This window comes from Schistocerca gregaria, unplaced genomic scaffold, assembly GCF_023897955.1.
Source record: "Schistocerca gregaria isolate iqSchGreg1 unplaced genomic scaffold, iqSchGreg1.2 ptg000355l, whole genome shotgun sequence".
In the NCBI taxonomy this organism is placed as follows: domain Eukaryota; kingdom Metazoa; phylum Arthropoda; class Insecta; order Orthoptera; family Acrididae; genus Schistocerca; species Schistocerca gregaria.
In genome coordinates, this window is record NW_026061814.1 from 183,961 (window position 1) to 208,096 (window position 24,136).

Below are 24,136 nucleotides of genomic sequence, written 5' to 3' on the forward strand. Positions count from 1 at the left end.
TTTCATGCTCCACCCTCAAATTCTCCATAAGTACATAACTCTACCTTTCAAATGTGACACTTGACTTCATGCTGCTTATTAGACATTTTAAAATTTCATTATTAACATCCTCTAGGCCAACTATTAATATTAAGTGTAGAAGACAGGCAAAACAATAAACGGTCTTCCTCTACCCAACAACTTTCTTATCCCTGCAATCGTGTTCTTCCCAGCATGTGTGCAGACACCAACCATTTCTGACGTCGTCACATGACAACATGTATGTTACTGCCTCAGCAACAGCAATGACAGACCAGGTGTAGCCAAGTCTTGCACACTGCACAAGCATGCACCTCGTCTTTACTAAGCCACACCATATTGTCTGAGCAATTCTGTACCAATTCTGTTGCTCATTGCTAACTTTATGCATTGATGTTGAAATAGCACTGATCACTTTTCCCATTTTTTATAACAACCCAATATTTCAAATCAATGAAAATTTTATAAATAAACATTACTCTTTTTTTAAAAAAGAAAAAGAGTTTTATTCAAAAATAAAAAATTTGAGCATTACTACAATGATCAATTGACACATCAGGTTTTTACCCAATCATTAGTAAAAAGTAAAAAAACCTATTACAACTTAGATACAATAAGCACTGAAAAATTTCCGTTATTCAGAAACCAGGATTGGTTTTAATCTGTCAGTTTTTCCCATCTCTATCCTGTCCGTCACATCATTTATGTATACAGAGAATATGCCATCTCCCGCTCCACTAGTTCTACGAAAGTATGGGAAGCCATCAGGAGGATTTCCGGAAAACGCACCCAACTACCTGTCACGGCATTACTGCATCAGGGATGTCTCCTCACGGTGCCGAGAGCCATTGCCCAGACACTGGCCATGCATTTTGCGGAATCTACCGCCACTATCAACTGTGATCCAGATTTCTGCCACTACCGCACTGCCATCGAAAGGGGTCACTTGGACTTCTGGTCTTCAAATTCTGAACCCTAGAACTGCCCCTTCAAAATGTGGGAACTGGATTCGGCGCTGTCTGTGGCTCATGATACTGCGCCTGGTCACGATCAAATCTGGTACAGCATGCTGCAGCACTTTTTGCTGCCATCCAAGGAAGTTCTCCTGAATTGTTTGAATATGATATGGTTATCCAGCACGTTCCCTGACTCGTGGAGGGAGGCGATTTTGATTCCCCCCCTCAAACCATAGAAGGACCAAACGCATCCCAGTAGTTATCAGAGTATTGCTTTGACGAGCTGTGTTGGCAAGATGTTGGAACGCATGGTCAACCGTCGCCTGGCTTGGCTGTTCAAGACTAGGCAGCTCCTTAGCCACTCTCAGTGTGGCTTTCGGAGATGTCGTTCAACTACAGACAACTTGACCCCGCTTGAGGCAGCCAGACCAGCAGGCCTTCCTACGTAACCAGCAATGTCTAGGTGTATTCTTTGACATTAATAAGGCATATGGCACTACTTGGCACCGCCTTATCCTCTCCATCCGTGTGGCTTTCGTGGCCATCTCCCCATCTTCATTCGGTCCTTTCTTTCCCATTGCCTCTTTCGATATCGGTTTGGTAATGTGCTATCTGATTTGTACGTGCAGGAGAATGGTGTTCCTCAGGGAAGCTTTTCAAGTGTCACCCTCTTTTCCATCACCATTAACAGTATCACGTCCACTATCCGGAGTCCTGCCCAGTGCTCCTTGTTTGTGGACAATTTTGCTGTTTTCTGTTCTTCCTCTAGTCACTGCTAGTTGGCAGTTGCAGCTTACAATAAAGCGATTAGAGGCATGGACTGCAAAAACGGGTTTTACCTTTTCTGCAGACAAATGTGTCTGTGTTCATTTTAATCGTTCTCGACGTCTTTTTACCTCCCCTGAATTGCGTCTGAGGAACACCATTCTTCCTTTTAGCGACACTGTGAGATTCCTGGGCCTCATTTTTGATTCCAAGTTGCTGTGGTTGCCGCACCTTAAAGACCTCAAGGTGCGAGTCCTGAAGGCACTGAATATTTTGAAGTGTCCGAGCCATCGGTCCTGGGGAGCATATCGGGCGCGTCTGCTGCAGTTTTATAGTGTTTTGTCCAATCGCGTCTTGACTATGGATGCACCGTGTATGGGTCAGCGAGGTCTTCGTATCTGAAGATTCTTGACGCAGTACACCATGAGGGTATCAGGCTAGCCAGTGGTGCCTTCCGTACCAGTCCCATCCCCAGCCTGTGTGCTGAGGCACGGGAACGCCGCTCGCCATCCGGCGGACACTCCTCATGGTGCGCGGGTGTGTCAATTCCTTGCCTGTCCTACCTCCCCTGCGTACCCTACCGTTGCCCGACTTCCTATGGAACGTCTCTTTTCCAGTCGTCCCAGGACAACAAGACCATTTGGGATTCATGCCAAGCATTTGCTTGAGTCTCTTGATGCTGAGCGTGTGGCGCCCCAACTCCAGGGTTTTACCCGCCTGCCTCCCTGGTTGCTCCAGAGGCCCAGGGTCCTTTTAGACTTGTCAGAGTACTGAAGGAGCTGCACTCCTACATTTGTTTTTACCTCCTTATTTTACGATATTTTAAACCAGCATCCCGACCATGTACCAGTATTTACAGATGGCTCTAAACAGGGGGACTCTATTGGTTCTGCTGTTGTTTTCCCTGATCGAGTTGTCAAGTTACGGTTTCCTGCGTCGTTTACCATCTTTGATGCCGAATTGTTTGCGATCTTGCGGGCATTGGATCAGATGAGATGTGTTCCCAGTCTTAAGTTTCTCATCTGTTCTGACTCCCTGAGTGTCCTTCAGACCATGCAACACCTGTACCCAGCGAATACGGTCGTCAAAAACATCCATGATGCCTTACTCCACCTGCAACGGCAGGGGAAGGAGGTTTCTTTCTGATGGGTGCCGGGGCATGTGGGTATTAGGGGAAACGAACTGGCGGATGTGGCTGCCAAAGATGCATGTTCCCTCCCTCACGTTGTTGAATGTGCCTGTTACCTCCCTTTCACATTTTCGTGTTATGCGTCAATGGGAAGAGGAGTGGCTGGCAGTCGGTGAAAATAAGCTGCGTCTGGTCAAGGCCACCAAGCGGCCATGGCGTACGTCCTAACAGTCATGCAGGTGGGATGAGGTTCTCCTCACTCGCCTCTGCATCGGGCAGTCCCTTGACACATGGTTTTTTACTCCGACGGGAAGACCCCCAATCTGCAGTGCTTGTGGCGGACAGTAATCTGGATGCCAAATTTTACTTGACTGTCTTTTATTCTCTGACCAGAATGGCGGTGGTTTCCTTGCCACCGGATTTGCCCTCTATTTTGCAAGACGACGCAACGACTGTGGTTAAGGTCTTACGGTTTTGTGTCCTGCCCAATTTGTTGTCTCAGATTTTAGGGAGAGGATTTTAATGTGCTGCTGGGTGACTGGCTCACCCAGGTTTTAGGTAAGACGTCCGCCAGTCACGATTACCTACTTGTTTCACTTCGATTTCTGTTCTCTTTTCCTTGTGTTTCCTTTCCTTTTTTACTGCGTTTCTTCTCCTCTTGTTTTGCCTCTGTATGTGAGGATTTGGAACTGCGTCAGGTCTGTGTCTTTTAGCCGTTCTCCTTGTTCACTGTCCGTCTTCGCCCCTTCACCGCATGTGTTCCTGTTTTTATGCGTTTGGGTGCTGATGACCATGCAGTTTAGTGCCCGAAAACCTCAAACCACACATACATACGCAATCCTATCCCACTTTCCTGCACTACTCCTTATGATAGCCTTGTCTCTAATGAACATTCTCTCTCAAGGACAATGTACTAGATTCTACTACTTAATAAGTTGGTTGTTGGTTGGTCTGTTTAGAAGAAGGGGAAGGGGCCAAACTTAATAAGTCTTTGAGCTACTCACGTATCTGGGAACCCATTCCGTATGCTCAGACCTTCATCAACAGTCTGGGACACCGTATAAAAACTTTCAGGAAATGTAGGACCATTGGAACATGCCTGTGGCCCTTCATCCAAGAGTCACAGAATACTGTACAAGAAAAGAGCAAGCTGAGTTTTGATCAAGCAATGTTTTCTAAGTCAGTGCTGATTTGCAGACAGATGCTTTCTGTCTTAACCAAATTTATATTATTCAAACAGAATATGCTCAAGAATTCTGCAGAAAACCAATGTTAAAGATATTGGTCTGCAATTTTGTGGATCTGTTCTTTTATCCTTCTTATACACATGAGTCAGATGCGCTTTATCCATTCACTTGCACTGGGCAAGACATTCACAATAAATGCAACCTAGCTAAGGGACCAATGCTGTGAAGTACTCTGTGTAAAACCATATTGGGGTCCATCTGGACCTGGTGATTTATTTGCTTTCAACTCTTTCAGTTGTTTCGTATGTCAGGGTGCCTATTACTATGTTTCCCTGTGGAGAGTCTAAATGGTTCAAATGACTCTAAGCACTATGGGATTTAATATCTGTGATGATCAGCCCCCTAGATTCATAACTACTTAACCCTAACTAACTTAAGGACATCACACACAGCCATGCCCGAGGCAGGATTCGAACCTGCGACCACAGCAGCAGCAGCATGGTTCCGCACTGAAGCGCCAAGAACCGCTCAGCCATGGCGGCCAGTGTGGGGAGTCTATGCAATGGTCAAACGACGGTATGTTTGTACAATCCTCCTGTGTGAATAATTTCTTAAAACAAAAATTTAAAACTTGAGGTATGTAGTTCAGATGTACCGGAGGCATATTCACTTTGAGTACTGTCAAGCTGTGAAATAATTATCCAGCGATTAACCAGTTTTGAATCCATAAGGAACCACTGTGCACAGTGACAACACATTATTGTAAGGAAAGATACAAACATAGCAGTCAATCACGAAGGCCCAATTAAGAAAATGGATTACTGTAAAAATCGTTACTTAAATGGTGCTCTTGTAAAATGGACAATAAACAAGAATAGATAATTCCCTTAATAATGATTCATTTGAATGTACATTATCTCAGAAAAAAACCCTTGATTTATTACAAATATTTATAGAGGAATAGCCACCATGTGTGTTGGTGATAACTGAACAAAGGCTAAAATCCAGTGAAACAAAGGTGATGGTGTAGGATTAGAGTACATAGGCCTACAGTGGCTAAAAATATTATCTTCTGGAACAACATACCGAAGATGGATCAATTGAAATTGTCACATAGAAGAAGGTGCAATTAGCTGAATGACATACACTAACTTCACTTAACGAAGGTTTATTCAGCACTTGCACATACAAGTGCGCATAGCGAACTGCCTCCGGCCAGAACACATACAGTATATATACAGCTACAGAACATTCCAGTACAATGGTTCTTGGCATTTGTAGATACTTCCAGAATGTACTCAAACCGAATATAAAAATTAAAATTGTACAGTCCAGGTGAGTTTTGAACTCATGACCCTCCATGCAAGAGTTTAGTATCATAACCACTACACCACAGTGTTATTCAGCTTCTTCTGCGACAAAATTACATGTGTTGAGTCCCACAATAATTCACATCTACATCTCCAAGAGTTCTCCGCAGCAAAAATATTATGGAAAGGATAGGTGCTACTAAATACATAGCAGAGATGCCACACATGGTCTAGCCTTGGCAGACACAGACTGTGGTTGTTTGTGTGTGTGTGTGTGTGTGTGTGTGTGTGTGTGTGTTTTGTCTATTCTGATAAAAGCCTCTTTGGTCAAAAGCACTGTTTGACAATATTTTTGTTGTGCCTATATGGAATTCAGCATCTCCACTATATGGTGAGTAGCACTATCCTTTTTCATTACTTGTCATTATTCCATCCTGGATTTTCCATTATCTGCTCTGCAATTCATATTTAAGCATCCACCAGAGGGTTCTTCAAATCACTTTCAGATTACAGTAAAGTCAAAATCACTTTCAGATTACAGTAGAGTCCCATTAACCTGAACTAATTAGGACCAGACCTTGTTCAGATTACAGATTTGTTCGGATTAGCCAGAATTATGGTGACGAGTTTCTAGAATGAAGCATACCAAGCAGATAAGTAGGTACACCATCGTAACAAATGGGAACAAGTGTGGAAACAATGGCTCACTCTCACTCCCTGCCCTTCTTGTTGTGCATTGTTGAAACCTTTGTAGTGTCTGAGGTCAGTGCACTGCAGGTTGGCTCGCAAAGCGCTTGGTTATGTTAGTTATCGATCGCTGGCACACTTAACAGTTGTATTGTACTTGTTTGGGTGTAGTGGTGTAAACATTTTCGTCATGAGTAAACGGAAACATACAACGTTAACTCTCAAAGAAAAACTGAGTGCTTTGAAGCGGATAGACAAGGGTGAGAATGCATCTAAACTGGCAATTGAACTGGGTGTTGGTAAAGCAACCATTTGTGATTGGAAGAACACCCCAGTGAAGCTTGAACAGTCCTGTGCAACGTCTTCGGGAAAAACACTCAAAATTCGGCAGACTTCGAAACGGTCCCAGTACGATAATGTGGATGAAGCTCTTTTCCTTTGGTTTACGCAGCAAAAAGAAAGAGGAACTCCTTTGAGTGGAGCACTGGTTCAGGAGAAGGCTGTTTACCTGAACAAGGCAACGAATGGTGATGAGTCTTTTAGTGCAAGTACGGATTGGTTGGACGGATTCAAGGAACACCATGGAATCTGTCAGCTAACAATTAATGGAGAGAAGCTTTCTTCTGACTGTGGTGCACCGAAGGAATACTTGGGTGAGTTTGGAAAAATGATAAGAGAAGGGAAGTATTCTCCCCAACAAATTTATAAAGCTGACTAAACTGGCCTTAATTTTAGTGCATTGCCAACAAAAAGCCTGGCATCAAAAACAGGAGAGCATGCTTCTGGTTTTAAAATGTGCAAAGATTGTGTGACTTTATTAGTGTGCAGCAACGCTGCTGGTAATCACAAACTGCCTTTAATGCCGATCAGCAAATTGCTAGACCCAGAGCTTTTAAAAACTCCAACACAAAGTCCCTGCCCGTATATCATCGCAATCACAAAAAAGCATGGATGGATGGTAAGCTGTTCAAAGAATGGTTTCACGGCCAGTTTGTTCCCTCTGTTCGACAGTTTTCTAAGGAAAATCATTTGTCTGCCCGTGCAGTACTTTTGACTGATAATGTGCCATCTCACCCCAGCACTGAGGAATTATGTGATGGAGAAATTGTGACGAAGTTTTTGCTGCCGACAGTTGCACCAATTCTACAGTCGATGGACCAGGGTGTACTGCAAACATAAAAACTGATTTACAGAAAACAATTTTTAAGAATGCTGATCCAAGATGATAGCATTCCTTTAGTGGCCAAAATAGAAAAGATCAATGTGAAGGATGTTGTTTATAGGGCCACTGATGCATGGTAGAATATTTCAGAAAATACGCTGAGAAAAAAATTAAAACAACAGGTTGGAACTGGTACATCAACAGTTTGAACAACAAAACTCTCTAGTAAAATTTAAGAGGAATTACTTTCAATAAAATAAAAATAAATTCTGACAGAAAATTGTTACATTCATTCAATGCATTTTAAAATACTCTTCGTGATATGAACCAGTAGCTCATCTGCAATACCGCAATAAATGTATAAAATAGATGTAAAATGCAACCAGTTTTGCTGCTAATAGTTATGAGGTTTTGCAAAAGCCATTGATGGCTCTGAGCAAAGAAAATATAAATAAATTTAAAAAATTCTGGTTGTTAACTTGAAGGAAAAGATCTTGTTTAAGTATTGGTCAACCACTAAACTTCTCAAACATATGGTAATGATTATCTTCACACTTTCCATTGTTTATATTCCACCCAGGCCTTTCCAATATTTCATTGAACCAGAAATACATATACTGTTTTACACTTTTAAAAATGTAGGTGCTTATTAGAAGTATTACTTAAAAATATACTTCATAACTTTGTATGTCAAGGAAACAATTGCTTACAAATGTGCCCTTTCACACAGTAATATAAATGTTTGAGCATCATATCACATCAGTAATTCTCTCTTTCACACACACACACACACACACACACACACACACACACACACACACACACACACAATGAAGGGAAGAAACTTACCACCATGACGCCTCTGAAGTAATTCTGTGTAGAACTGAAGATGTTGAGCATCATTCAGGTTTATCAATGTACCCAAGTACTCTTTCAAATCTCTTGGATTTTCTATTGACACAATATACCTAAGGAAAAGGAACAACAATTACTTTTGGTTGTTACTATAATGGAAATACAAATACACAAATTGATTAACATATACCACTGGAACCAAAATAGAAGAAAGAATACACTGATACACACTTACAAAAGATAATTTGGTCCACTTCAATTGATATTGGTGTTACAACTACAATGCTCACAAAAATTTGAGAAATTAATTATGCCGTGTGATAAAGAAAACAAAAAATACATTTCTCCATACTTCAATTCCTACATCACATTCATTTGTGAAAAGTAAATCTTCAATTACTGTTAGCATCCACTGCAAGCACAGACAAGCATAGTTTGGAAAAGCCACAGCTAACACAAAACAGAATTATAGAGGGCTTAAATAGTTTGGTACTTCTTTCTGCGGTTACAAAAAGCTTGTTTCAAAATTCGGCATCAAAAACATTGTGCTTGTAATCCACCACAGTAACTGATTTCTTCATACTAGCCAACTAAATTAGTTTCAAATCTGATGCTAAGCTACAAATCTTATCAGCTCTTTTAGTCTTCAGAGTTGGTTTATGAGATAACTGAGAAGTAACAAATTACTCATTTGTGACCATCTTCAGCTCTCCACACAGTTTATTCCATTACTTTATTCATGGGAATACATCCCCAGTTCTCAAAGTGAATATTTGCCTACCTATGCATCTAGCAGTCATATAGTTTGTCTATCAAACTTTATGTTAGTGACATAATGTATTTCCTACTGAAATAGTTCCTGGAGTGTTCCTATTGAATTACAAAAGCAATTTCACTATCACAATATCAACAGATTTTATCTGTTTTACATATGTACTACCAAAACTTACTGCTTTATCTCTTTCACACCTAACACCTTGCAAAAGTTTACACACCTCAGTGGCTGTAAGAATTTTCCATTAGTGACATATCATACTCTAGCTCTTCCTTTCTTCTTTCTCTCTTTATCTTCTCCAGTAGTTTATATATTGTGGTAAAACCAAAATGAAGTAATAGTGTAGTGAATTGTTATGACAAATTCTTAAGCTGAAATGCAGTTAAGATTGTTTTCAACACAACAATATTTTTTGGGCCTTCACAAGTAATGAGATTAGTCTTACCTAATGTAGAAAAAAGGCATTTTCTGATTCTATTACCCTAAACTGATTTCTTAAAGGTAGTTGGTGTGTTGCCTTTGATGACAGATAATAATTCTGGAGTTCTCACTTGTGATATGCAATATATAGCAGTCTCTGGGAACCGTGAAACAAGTACATTTACCAACTCCATGACTGTGCTGTACAACTATTGTATACGTTGTACGCGTGAATATAAGTGGCCAAGTTTTCAGTAAACATTGCTGCACTAGAGTCACGTTTAGACCTCAACAGGCAGTCAAAATGTGTGAAGAAGTTGTCCATTAAATTCCCAAAGGAATTGTGCAGGCATCTACGTCAGATTATTCTGAACACACAATAGAATTACTAATTGGTAGACCAACAGTTTAGGTACAGCAAAAACTTGACACATTGAGTAATCAGAGGTTGTGAACTGGTTATGACACGAAAGAGTTCAAATAATGGTGGTAATAAGTTATAATTACAGTGACCATGGCAGAAGTTGAACTCTTTCGATTACACCCTAGTAAAGTATGTACACCTACACAGGCTTCATCAAACAGCTACAGAAAGCAAAATTTACTAGATGCAGAAAAACAACAAGTAAGATGTGTGTTGGGAAAGGGGGTTTGTCATGTAGGAGACACACTGGACCACATATTTGTGTATATACTGTTCAATATAAGTTTTTCTGGGCTGGGGCATGATCAGTGATATCTATATGGAATGAGGCACTAGACCTGGAGTTTGTAGGATTGTGAGAAAGGCAGTGTCAGGTAAGTGCAAGACCATTGGTGTGGCAGTTGTGAGAAGCAATAAGAATGGGGCTAACAGTGTAAAACCTGTGGACAGGAAAAGGAGGATGTGACTGTTCTCTAATTTAGAATTGTGAGTTGTAGGCAATGGGATTGTTGGCTGATCAGAGCACAACTATTAATTGAAGCACATTATTTATTACTATGGGCTCAATACAGTTGTGTTTTCGACTCTTGGGAGATATACGTAAAAAAGGGGTGTGTGTACAAGGGATCGCAACTATGAGGATGTAGATGGAGTACGGTGAAATATTCTGGAATTAAGATGGGGGATTTCATGAGACATTCAATGTGCCCATTGACTTCTGGGAAGAGGCTTGAACTCACCAATACTCAATGACACCTTTGACCCATGAAGTCATACTTGTGATTTACACTGTTATGTGTGTGTCTTATTGAAGCGTAGTTGTGGATTGAGAGGAGGGCATTGTAGTTGACAGCAGTAGTTTTAGAAGAGCACACATTGGCTTAGGTGTAACATGTTGTAATGTCACCTGTCAGTTATTCTTGATGTTTGCAATCAGAAGCACTTTAATGGCTTGGAAAAAAGACTAGTGAGAAGTGATGACCTGAGACATTTTTATGATGATCCAAAGCTGGATTATATTGAAAAGAACTGTGTAGGGTTGATTCCAACAATAGAATCTCTGGAATCACTTTATTAGTATCACAACTTTACTTAAATGATAAAAGCAAGAGAGCACTAAATGGTGAACGGTCTTTGAATCATCAGAGATACAACTCAGGCCTTTCTGCAGCTCAGTCCACACCTCGATGAAAGATCCTAATTTGATTATTCGTCATGGGTCCTATAGCCATCACTTTATTACGTAAATGCAGCATATTTCTACTTATGCTGCATTTATTTACACTACTACTTCATTCCACAACTAGTTTTGGCTATTTTTAAGCCAGCATCCAGTATTTACCTAGAAAGTTGTGCCATAGGTATACAAGTGACAGCACATTCACATTAAATGATTCTGTTCATTTTAATTTACTAATTTAATTGCTCTTGATGGTTTGACAGACAGTTGGTCCACTGTTCCCACATGCACCAAAAATTTGCCAAACCATCAAGAACACTGAAATTTGTAAACCAAAATAAACAGAATCACATAATGTGAATATGCTACCACTTTTATATGTATGGCACCTTTTCCTTGCTAACCAAAGTATTAAACCTAAAAAAGGTTAAAACTAGTTGTGGAATGAAGATGTTTAAATAAAAATGGCCTAAGTGGAAAATTGCCACATATTTCTGGTATAAGGTTGATGCTAAAAGGGCTAAGGAAGAAATTTAGTGCAAGACAAATCAGGAATGAATTTTCACTCTGCAGCGTAGTGTACTCTCACATGAAACATCCTGGAAAATTAAAACTGTGTGCTGGACTGGGACTCAAACCCAGGAACTCTGACTTTTACAAGCAAGCACTCTAGCAACTTACCTACCCGAGCTTGACTCGCAACCTGTCCTCACAGCTTTACTTCCACCAGAAACTCACCTCTTCTCTTCCAAACATCACAGAAGTTCTCCTGCATAACCTGCAGGTCTAGTACTCCCAGAACAAGGGGTACTGCAGAGACATGGCATACCCACAGCCTGGAGGTTTGTTTCCAGAATTAATTTCCACTCTGCAACAGTATGTGCAATTGGAAGAGCACTTGCCCATGAGAGACAAAGGTCCCATGTTCCAGTCCTGGTGTAGCACACAGTTTTAATCTGCCAGGATGTTTCATATCACCACACACACTGCTGTAGAAGGAAAATTCTTTCTGGGAACAACCCCCACCCCTAGGCTGTGGCTACGCCATGGCTCCACAATCTTCTTTCTTCAAGGAGTGCTAGTCCCACAGGTTATGCAGAACTTCCGTGAAGTAGGGAAGGCAATGTTACCTCTTTTGTCTATGCCTTACTTTTGAGTATAATTTCCATGTATGACAGAGCACTGGAGCAGAATGATCTCATTTTATACGCTAACTTTCACGGAAGATAACAAGGCAGTGTCTTTGATAAAATTTCACTCTGCAAGGCGCCTACATTTGTCTGTCACACACAATGAATAAGAATGACTTCTCTTGTTTGACTATTACGAAATTTGACATCTTGCTGTCTGACTTGGTGGCACGTAGCACACTTGTGGAGCATTATTAAATATAAAACTTAATTTTCTTTAACTTCATAACAATTGCTGATCTCATTATTTACATTCAGAACCTAATAATTAAATTTTGTAAGAAATTTCAGATCTGATGTCCAGAGATCAGCAGAATTATTCCTCAAAGCCACAAATTTTTACTTCCACATCAACAGGATGACCCAGGAGGTAGTAAGTGGCAACCATGACTGGATCCATTTACCTGTAACCTCCGGGTATGAATAGGGTGAACACAGAGGGGAAAGTAATTTTTGAAATGATTAATGTGTTCTGCCATCTTATTAGTACCAAGAAACTTACTTGTTTCTAAAATCAAGATCTCAAGAGAGAGAAAGCTGAGAACAACAATCTGAGGAAACAAAGAGGCACACCAAAATTACCAATACAAAGATAAGAGAAAAAATGGACTTGATGAATCCAAACACTAACAGTTTTAATTTACAGTAGTTAGTGTATGCCGAAATCTACCTGACATTCAATTTTCAACAAAAGAAGCCTTCTTGTAATGGCCATCAGCCCCATCACAGCACACAAGAGAGCACTGTTGCACAAAAAAGCAAAGTTTTCAATGACATCGTTAGTGAATGGAGCTGTGCACTAATTTTCATTTACACATTTTAAGTGAAAATGTGTGTGTGTGCTTCTGAACGCAGTCCTTGGTGTTTGCTTCTAATTGCAGGCTTTAGCCTGGCAGTAAGCATCTCACTGTAAGCTACAGTGTATATTGTTGTGCCCCTTTCTCCATAATGTTCCAGTACTGGATCTTGTGTGTCACAAAAAAACTTAAGCATCAGTTTTCCTGTGGACAGCTAGGTCCCGAACCTTTTCTTGCACGGCGTATTTGGATGTTACCACTCCATACTCTGCCGTTTGCTCTCCAGCTTGTAATGATGAATCCATGTTTCATCACCTGTAATAATCCTGTCTAAGAAGTTGTCCCATTCGTTACCATAGCGATCTAAATGTTTTTTTGCAGATGTCCAAGCGCGTTTGTTTATGTAACTGTGTCAGTTGTTTTCGATCCATATTGCACAAACATTATGAAATCCAAGTCTGTTGTGGATGATCATACGTAGAACCATGACTAATTTGCAGATGATAAGCCACTTCATCAATAGTTAATCGTCTAAAAGAATCATTTCACGTGAATGCTCAATGGTTTCTTCATTTGTGGCCGTAAACGGTCATCTGGCTCCTTCATTGAGCGTAACACTTGTGCAACCATTTTGGAATTTTTCAATCCATTTGTAGACACTCCGTTGTGGCAAAATACTGTTCTTGTACTGTACCGAAAGTCTTCAATGAATTTCAGCCCCTGATATGCCTTACAACTACAAAAAATGGATCCCTGAACGTTGGTCTTCTTTGGTGCAAATAGACAGGGAGCAGCCATGATAACAGCATGGCAGTGATAACAAAAGTAACCTAGCAGCTTGAAAATTGCAAAGATGTAACAACAAATAAACAAAGCATGTGTCATCAATGTAAAATGACAGTACTACCAAAATAAACAAAAATATAACTAAATTGTGGATAACAATTGACTTATGTTTGACAGTTGTAATGTGTTTATAATTGTTGTTGTGGTCTTCAGTACTGAGACTGGTTTGATGTAGCTCTCCATGCTACTCTATCCTGTGCAAGCTTCTTCATCTCCCAGTACCTACTGCAACCTACATCCTTCTGAATCTGCTTAGTGTATTCATCTCTTGGTCTCCCTCTACGACTTTTACCCTCCACGCTGCCCTCCAATGCTAAATTGGTGATCCCTCTAAGTCTCAGAACATGTCCTACCAACTGATCCCTTCTTCTAGTCAAGTTGTGCCACATGCTCCTCTTCTCCCCAATTCTATTCAATACCTCCTCATTAGTTATGTGATCTACCCTTATAATCTTCAGCATTTTTCTGTAGCACCATATTTCGAAAGCTTCTGTTCTCTTCTCGTCTAAACTATTTTAATTATTTTATAATTACATGTACTTTAAATTTGACTTTTCAGTACTTACTTATATTTTATTGTTAACACTTCACAGATTTTTTTTCAAATGTTCTATTAATTCTGTATACTTTATAGCACACTCTCATATGATTATAAATGAGGCAAGTAGTGGTCCCAAACATCAGTGATATATTTGGTTGTCAAAGATGCCAAAGATATTGCTTCTTGTGTATTTTTTCTTTGGTTTGATTATGCGTGCGATTTCTATATTTCTTTCCATTATTGCTAAAAATATATAAAACTATAATTGATACAAAGGTAAAATGTGTAAATATTAAAGACATAATGTCTGTTATGTTTCATTTAAAAGGTTGTTTCACCTTTGGATGAGGATATTTGCAACATTTTCAATAAAATGTTTGTTTTTTTAGGTAAGTTTGTTCGTTCAGAATACTACACGGATCTTATTTCATGTAAGTAAATTTTTTTAGTGCATACAGAATGTTAATCAGCAATGTGTAGAACCGACATGCATTGTGTTAGGCCTTTGTTTCATGTGTTTTCACTGTTGTTCATGTGTTCTAAGAATATCATTTTAAAGCTTTTCGCTGTTTGGCTGATACATATTTTCTCGCAGTTTTTACATATTAATTTACCAACTCCATATCTGTAAAAAATTTGTTGGTTGTTCTGGAGAATGGTAGGTTTATGTATGAACTGTGTTCTCTGATCTGAATTTGATTTTTACGTTTGTTTCTCAGAGAGCTTGCTGAATTTAGTCTGATATTTGTCCCCAATACAGTAAAACAATATATAAGGCACATGCTTGCTTTGAATTTGTTTAAGTGCAATTTTGTCTTTTTATTTACTTTGGTAAGTTTTGTTTATTTGGGAAACAATTTTGTTGGCAACTGTAATGCCATATCCATTGTTCTGTCTTATTAAGTGTGGCAATTTTTGATTTAATACTGTCTTGACTCACTGGATATTTGTAAACATTGTTAATGCGAGATGCAATATAGGCTTCTTTGTGGCTTCTATAATGGCAAGATTTGTTGATCACTGTATCTGTGGTTGTAGGTTTTCTGAAGATGTTCAATACATACGCTGAATTTTCTTTCTCAATTTCTAGGTCTAGAAAATTTATTTTGTTCTTCTCATTACAGTCTATTGTGAATGTGATGTTGGGGTGTACTTAACTGAATTGTGAATGGACTGTTTCTATTTCTTGTTTAGATACATTCATTAGGACTAGTGTGTCATCAACATATCTTCGGATGTATTTTGGTTGTCCAAACTATGTGCTCACTGAAGAAATCATTTTCAGTTTTGTCTCGAAAGATAGAGGGTGAGTCAGGAGGAAAGGTACATGCTTTGAGACGCGATAGTATTAGTGACTCTGAACAAAAAACTTCATATGGACATATGCCCTATTGCGAATGGTTTCAGAGATAGAATACATTTAATATCGCTTTTGTACTTTTCCTTTAATAACTCGAACACAGCACACTCTAATGAAAATGTGTCTGAGTACACTATTACAGTAAATTAAATTTGCAACAAAAAGGTCCTATTTATTTTTTTCTCTAGGATCTCGATGAGATCGCAAGAATATTGCAAACCTCGTGCAACATGCATTTGCTACTTGCTGTACCTTAAGTGTTTTTTGTAGGCCAGTTTGAGGTAGTTTTCCAACTTGACAGACCGCAAGTGTCCCATATAAAAATGTTCGTCTTAACTTCCTTTAAACAACTGTGAGATCTTGTAAGAAATGATAATGAATAATACAGAAAATAAGTAGAAATGTACATTAAAAGTGTTCTATCTTGGAAACCCTTCAAAATAGGGCATATGTACACATCAAGTTTTTTGTTCAGAACCACTAATGTTATCACCTGTCGAAACACATACCTTTCCTTCTGACTCACCCTGTGTATGCTAGAGTGTCAGCAAGATGGTTTCCCTTTACAAGGCCTTTGTCTTGTTTGCAATACTGGTTCAACTAAATACTGACAAACCATACCGACATTAACTTTAGTGACAACAAAACAAACTTTACAATAACCAATGCAGTAACAGTCAATTGACTTCAGAAACTAAAATCATAAATGCTATTAATATAAACATAGAAAGAAAAGACTGTGCTATGTTTCTAAAAGCAGACAAAGGAAACAACCACATTAATGAATACACAAGAATACCACCAACAAAAAGATTTCATGCATTTATTAAAAAAGAATTTAATAGCACATACATCTTTCTCGACAAAAATGAAAAGTGATGGTGTATATTGATGAATTCATCAGCTATCAAATTAGAGCAATATAAAAAATACACAAAGAAAACATACCAATTCGGCCTATAGTCAATTTTATGAAAACCCGCCCTACCTTTTTAGCAAAAAACTAAACGAGATTCTTAACAAAAACTATGTTTATGACAAACAATATAGAATCAAAAATTCAACAGACCTTATACATCAAATAAAAAAAAAACCATAAAAATTAGAGGAAATTCTAAATTACTTTCACTGGACATTACCAATCTATACACTATCCTCCCAGTCAATGGAAACATCGATGTACCACAGAAAATCTTTCAAGACATGGGCAAATGGGAAGAGAAGAAATAGATAGATTAATGTCACTACAAGAGGAAAGAGCAAGTTGGCAGCTGACCTAGTTAGGAATTAGATCATACAGAACAACATCTCGCACAGCAAAGACCACAAAATGAGGCAGAATAGAGGAGTTAAATTGGCATTGTTCTGATTTAAAAGAACCAATGGCCTGGCAACTGGGGACTTTGTAGACATTTAATGAAAGACAAATTTGCTGGGGAATTATTAGTGATCATTATGATGAGTGAAATGTACGATGAGATCTGCATAAATTAAGAGCCTTTGACACTACGGGACAGCAATATTAAAATCATTGAGCGAGAGGAATCCAAACCAAACCAGTTAAGTTCCAGGCTCTGATTATGTGGAAACACATGGAAGGATGTTGGAAGATCCTTTTGATATTGAAAGTTTGGTTGTGAGTTGTTTGTTGGGAATGAACTAATATCTCATGATTTTGTCAATTGACCTAATACATGTGTGGCAGATTGTTTGGAGTGATATACACACAGTTGTTACAGGTGATCTTTCCTGTATATTGGTGCCAATTAGTCATGTAAAAGGTTTTGTATTTATTGTAGGTTTCTATTTTATGTTATCAGTCCAGTTTAGGTTAATTTGTTATGAACTGAGATGACAATCAACTTTTGAGGAATTATGTGTTTAGCATTGTACTGAAGCTTATGAAAATTAAGCAATGTGGACAACAGTAGCCGATATAAATATATAAATCAGAAAATAACAACACACGAACTGGCCTGTAACCAAGCAGCGAATAATGATTTCCAAAGAGACAAGTGAATTGATGTGGTCACTCATGCGTGTGGACAGACTGAGTGGTTGTGAGCTACTACACAAGAATGATGAACGCAGTAACATTGTGTGGTAATTTATTGCAAGAACTTGGACTGAAAACTGAATTATGGACGCAGTTCATGTTTTTGCTCATTCAAACACTACACTTAACTTGAACGGCAATGTCAAAGTGCTGCTAGGACTGATGCAGGAATGGTGGATGTCGTGGTGGTGGTGGTTGTCAGTCCAAAGACTGGTTTGGTACAACTCTCCATGTTAGTCTATCCTGTGCAAGCCTTTTCATTTCCAAGTAACTACTGCAACCTACATTCATTTGAATCTTCTTACTGTATTCACCCCTCAGTCTCCATCTACAATTTTTAACTGCCACATTTCCCTCCCATCAAACTGACATCTTGATGCCTCAGAATGTGCCCTATCAACTGATCCCTTCTTTTAGTTAAGTTGGGCCATAAATTTCTTTTTATCCCAAATTCAGTTGCATACTTTCTCATTGGTTATGCTGTCTGTCCAACTAATTTTCAGCATTCTTCTATAGCACCATGTTCCAAACGCTTATATTCTCTTCCTATATTAACTGCCTATCAACCACGTTTCACTTCCACACAAGACTGCATACCAAACAAATAACTCCAGAAAGTCTTTCAACACTTAAATTTGTATGTGATGCTAGCAAATTTCTCTTTTTCAGAAATGCTTTCCTTGCTATTGCCAGACTGCATTTAATATTCTCTCTACTTCAGCCATCAACAGTTATTTTGCTGCCTAAACAGTAAAACTCAGGTGATACTTTTGGTGTCTCATTTCCTAATTCCCTCAGCATCACCTGATTTAACTCTAATGCATCCCATTACCCTCGTTGAATTTTTGTTAGTAATAATCTCATAGTCTCTTTTCAAGACATGGTTCCTTGGGAGAGGGGGGGGGGGGGGGCAGGGATTTCATTTACACTTGTATAAAAATGTATTTTAATATAAGTTAGAAACAGCAGGGTGCACACTTATGACGTAAGTCATGTTATAACAAGAGCACATTTCATTCCCAGAAACCCACAATAAAATGTCAAATATTCATTTGCTTAGAATTATATGTTTTACGTATGCAAAAGGCACTGACTACTTGATACAAGAGACCCCCTAACCAGAAAACCACAGCCTTCTTATCACCTAAATCAAGATAACATGCACCACTATAATCACTGCACCTGAGCACTCTACCATTGGTTTTATACTGTTTTCCTTCAGATAACAGGGGACTGCAGGCGGAAGAAAATCACAAGGCCAAATATTGACAAGTAACAAGAGATTCCAGGTGAAAGAATATTGGCAGGACAAATTTTAACAGGTAAAAGAAGACTCCATGTGGAAGAATATCATCAGACCAAATACAAAATAGCTGACTTTTGCTTGATGACTTTCAGACAGCCTTGTACTCACTGAACTGCTGTATCTTTTCGTTCTAATGCAATCTTAGATTCTCCACTGACTTTGCATGTAATATACGAACAATTACAATCTGAACACTTCTGTGCTTTGAAAACTTATATGTGTGATTTGAGGAATACTTGATGTTTATTGCTTCTCATATATACCGAACAACAACATTTAATTACTGTACACTTCCCTCTTCTTATGTCTATGCATTATTTTGACTACGATCTTCATGTATGAAGGTGTACCTTCGCATAGCGGCCTCATGAGATACACTGATATCAACTGAAGTTAATAAGGCAATGCTTTTTCATAATATTTATCTTTGCACGTCATTTACATTCATCTGTCATGCAAAACAATGAAGAAAGAATTCAATTGTTTGTTATGAAATTTGACATACTGCCGCCTGGACTTGGCGGCATGTAGAATGCTTGTGTATTCTCACTAAAACTAAAACATGAGTTTTTCTCTATGGAGGTGATATTCTGTTGAGGCTCGTATGCAGCACATTTCTAGTATCACCCATTTCCAAGAACAGATAGTCGCTCATTTATTAGTTCCAGTACCCTATGGATGACTTTTACCTTACCACACTATATACAGATGACTGCAGGAAGAGAAATGGAAGGCAGCTTGATCTCACCCCTATATGCCATTCCCTCCATTTTTGGATATTTTGATATTTTGTAATGATGTACTGGGACTGATGGCAGCTATGGCCAACCACTGACTGTAAATGTGATCAGTGGAGGTTGTTCATCGACTCCTCCAATGTAAGTCTCAAGGGTGTGGTACTGCATAATGGAAATGTATTACCATCGATTTCAATTGGGTATGCGCCTTACGTGTAATTCAACATCATTCTGACAGGTGATGAAAGGTTAGTTTGAGATGCTTTTTTTCAAGTTTCAACAAACTTTCTAGGAAATAAAGAGGGCAAAAACTATAAGGATCTTGCAGAAAATCTTCTGTATTGATACAATATATTGGGGTGCAACATTTTCTAAATGTTACACTTCCTAGATTCCCAGTTTGACTTCTTTCCCAACAAATTATTACTTCTAACAATTCATGTGAGTTACAAACTGAAAAGAGATCTGCCCACCTACAGTTGTAAATATTCTTATAAAATGGATAAGAAATAAAGAAGAGTTACTGAAAGACATTTATGACATTTAGTAGCATGCATATGTCGGAGCTCTCTTACAGCCCTCAACCCTCTGCAAAAAGGTGAAGAAGTCACTCGGCATGATTCTGTGGCACTGCATAGCAGGTCTACTGTGTTGAGACACTTTGAGAAATCAAAACAGTAAAAAAAAAAAGACATACTATAATTAAATGAAAGTTTGTCATTAATAGCTTCAGGGTGACAGATCATTTGCAAGGTAATGCTTCATTTTGGTTCAGTCCAGCTGCACAACATGGCTTTTACATTCCACTTTGTTGCCCTAAGTGCTAGTAGTAAATAAGAGGTGTGAAAAGCAGGGAGTATTATCAAAAATAAGAAGAATTTTCATGAAATAATGGAAGAAAATATGACACTGCCCAGAAAAACCTAAGCAAACAGTGAAGGAAATATAGGCAAGCACATGCTCAAAGTAATTAAAATATTTATGAAGAAATAATTTTCATTTGGTGAAAACCAAAGAATTTTGAACTGTTAAAAAGAATTCGATAATGGAAAACAGTTGACCACAGCAACGAGGTCAACAGCAGGATATAATTGCATGCTTGAGTAAAAACTTTTCACACATGAGTCATGAGGCTGGTTTTGAGGCTATGAGCACAGCAGTGACATTCAATGGAATCCTGGTAGTAATCAACCAATGTGACAATAGTGCAGCTTCACTCTGCAGTGCAGTGGCCAGTCAACCAACTATGCAACAACTGCACAGTTGGTTATTACGACATCGCTTTGCACACACACACACACACACACACACACACACACACACACACACAGAGAGAGAGAGAGAGAGAGAGAGAGAGAGAGAGAGAGAGAGAGAGAGAGAGAGAGAGAGAGAGAGAGAGAGAGAGATTAAATAAATTAGAAGGAGAGAATTAAAAAGTAGTCTTTCAGATGTAAAGAGAGGAGATAACGTGCCTATAAAACTAGATAAAATTTCTGAAATGGGGGAAACTTAAGCAAATTTACCAAAGGAGTTGTTAATAAGTAAGCCATGGGACTTAGCCTGGAAAGAAGTTGAAGGACGGTTTAGAGGTGTAAATAGTAAAATTAAATAAAAAGACGAACCTTCAACTAGTAATTTCGAAAGTATGAATAACCAAATCTCAGACACGCGAAGCTGCGCAGAGGTGTCAAAACAGAGAGAATTGGATGATGTAACAAGTGACCCAAATGCTTTGACTTATTTCGAAACATCTACTGCCATTAGCTGAAAAAAAAGAGGTACAGAGAAAGTCAAATATACTAGTGCTATCACTAAATCTTTGGATGATACTGTCAAACATCATAACAAATTTCAGCAGTTATGGCAAGCCCTAGTACCCAGTAAGAACTGTTGTTGTTGTGGTCTTCAGTCCTGAGACTGGTTTGATGCAGCTCTCCATGCTACTCTATCCTGTGCAAGCTGCTTCATCTCCCAGTACCTACTGCAACCTACATCCTTCTGAATCTGCTTAGTGTATTCATCTCTTGGTCTCCCTCTACGATTTTTACCCTCCACGCTGCCCTCCAATACTAAATTGGTGATCCCTCTAAGTCTCAGAACATGTCCTACCAACTGATCCCTTCTTCTAGTCAAGTTGTGCCACATGCTCCTTTTCTCCCCAATTCTATTCAATACCTGCTGATTAGTTATGTGATCTACCCTTCTAATCTTCAGCATTTTTCTGTAGCACCACATTTCGAAAGCTTCTATTCTCTTCTTGTCCAAACTATTTATCGTCCATGTTTCACTCCCACCATACATGGCTACACTCCATACAAATACTTTCAGAAACGACTTCCTGACACTTAAATCTATACTCGATGTTAACAAATTTCTCTTCTTCAGAAACGCTTTCCTTGCTATTGCCAGTCTACATTTTATATCCTCTCTACTTCGACCATCATCAGTTATTTTGCTCCCCAAATAGCAAAACTCCTTTACTACTTTAAGTGTCTCATTTCCTAATCTAATTCCCCCAGCATCACCCAACTTAATTCGACTACATTCCATTATCGTCGTTTTGCTTTTGTTGATGTTCATCTTACACCTTCTTTCAAGACACTGTCCATTCAATTCAACTGCTCTTCCAAGTCCTTTGCTGTCTCCGACCGAATTACGATGTCATCAGCGAACCTCAAAGTTTTTATTTCTTCTCCATGGATTTTAATACTTACTCCGAATTTTTCTTTTGTTTCCTTTACTGCTTGCTCAATATGCTGATTGAATAACATCGGGGAGAGACTACAATCCTGTCTCACTTCCTTCCCAACCACTGCTTCCCTTTCATGTCCCTCGACTCTTATTACTGCCATCTGGTTTCTGTGCAAATTGTAAATAGCCTTTAAAATGGCTATCACTACTTCTCGGGAGCCAATAATCTAACTGAGGAATTTCAAAAGAGAAATGGGATGTATCTGTGAAACCAGTTTCCTAAACCAGCTGACGAGTCTTCTCTCAATCTTTACCAAAGAGGTGGGATGATTCTAAGAAAATAGAGTTTACACTTAGTTATCTAATAGTTGACCCAGTGGAATGGAGAACTGCTCATTCAAAAGAATTTAAATCTTGGAGCATTTCCAGGAAAAATTCAAAAGAAAATATTGGTTACCCAGTACATAGGAGAAAGACATACAACTTGGGCTCAAATGATTCCCAAGTTTCAAGTCATCATAAACAAACTATCAGATATGCTCACAGGAATACCACTGCTGAGCTTAAGAATAAAATTTTTATTGGTGAACCACTACACACACACACACACACACACACACAAAAAGGTAGAAAAAAAACTGAAGCATAGGAATTACATATGATGATAACAGTCTATATAAGAAAGCCAAAATGTAGTGAAGAAATACAATGAACATGTGGATAAATCCTTATTTAATACATGTGGATTAGTACTGATTAAGGATTATCATCGTAGTTCAGACATAAAGAGAGAGACTAGTAAACATTTTTCCAAAATACTATGAACTATTTTAAATAATGGGTATTATACATCCAAAAGCAGTATCTTTGGTAGACACCAAAACCAGACAAGGAAAAGCATTATAAAATATTGATACAGTAAAGAAATTTAAATCCCCAAGAGAATTTGCACCCTCTGCAAATTCAGCACAGTGATGTCCATCAGCAGTCCCAGTTGATTGCTCTGTTACTTCATATTTAGTTTTCCATGAAGCCATATCTTCCTCTTCAACTATCCTATTGCCTTTAATGTATACCAAACTCTTACCGTCATATCCTAAGAAGAAGATGACAGTAGCAACAAAGGTATGTTATATGTGCGTAAAGGACATATGGACATGTCATAAATGACATCAACAAAAGCAAAACGAGGATAATGGAATGCAGTAGAATTAAATCGGGTGATGCTGTGGGAATTAGATTCGGAAATGAGACGCTTAAAGTAGTAAATGAGTTTTGCTATTTGGGGAGCAAAATAACTGATGATGGTCAAAGTAGAGAGGATATAAAATGTAGACTGGCAATGGCAAGGAAAGCGTTTCTGAAGAAGAGAAATTTGTTAACATCGAGTATTGATTTAAGTGTCAGGAAGTCGTTTCTGAAAGTATTTGTATGGAGTGTAGCCATGTATGGTGGAAGTGAAACATGGACGATAAATAGTTTAGACAAGAAGAGAATAGAAGTTTTTGAAATGTGGTGCTACAGAAGAATGCTGAAGATTAAATGGGTAGATCACATAACTAATGAGGAGGTATTGAATCGGATTGGGGAGAACAGAAGTTTGTGGCACAACTTGACTAGAAGAAGGGACAGGTTGGTAGGGCATATTCTGGGGCATCAAGGGCTCACCAATTTAGTATTGGAGGGCAGCATGGAGGGTAAAAATCGTAGAGAGAGACCAAGAGATGAATACACTAAACAGATT

The 24,136-nt window shown here is 38.7% G+C and overlaps 1 protein-coding gene across 2 annotated transcripts in view; it reads right to left on the reverse strand.

Annotated features, from left to right (window-relative positions):
* The window catches only part of LOC126307661 (activating signal cointegrator 1), a 118,462-nt gene that overhangs the window by 88,553 nt on the left and 5,773 nt on the right, over positions 1-24,136 (reverse strand). For both annotated transcript variants that reach the window (XM_049992076.1, XM_049992077.1), the window contains one exon: positions 8,064-8,182. In XM_049992076.1, the coding sequence (XP_049848033.1) occupies positions 8,064-8,182 (119 nt within the window). The remainder of the gene's footprint in view (positions 1-8,063; positions 8,183-24,136) is intronic.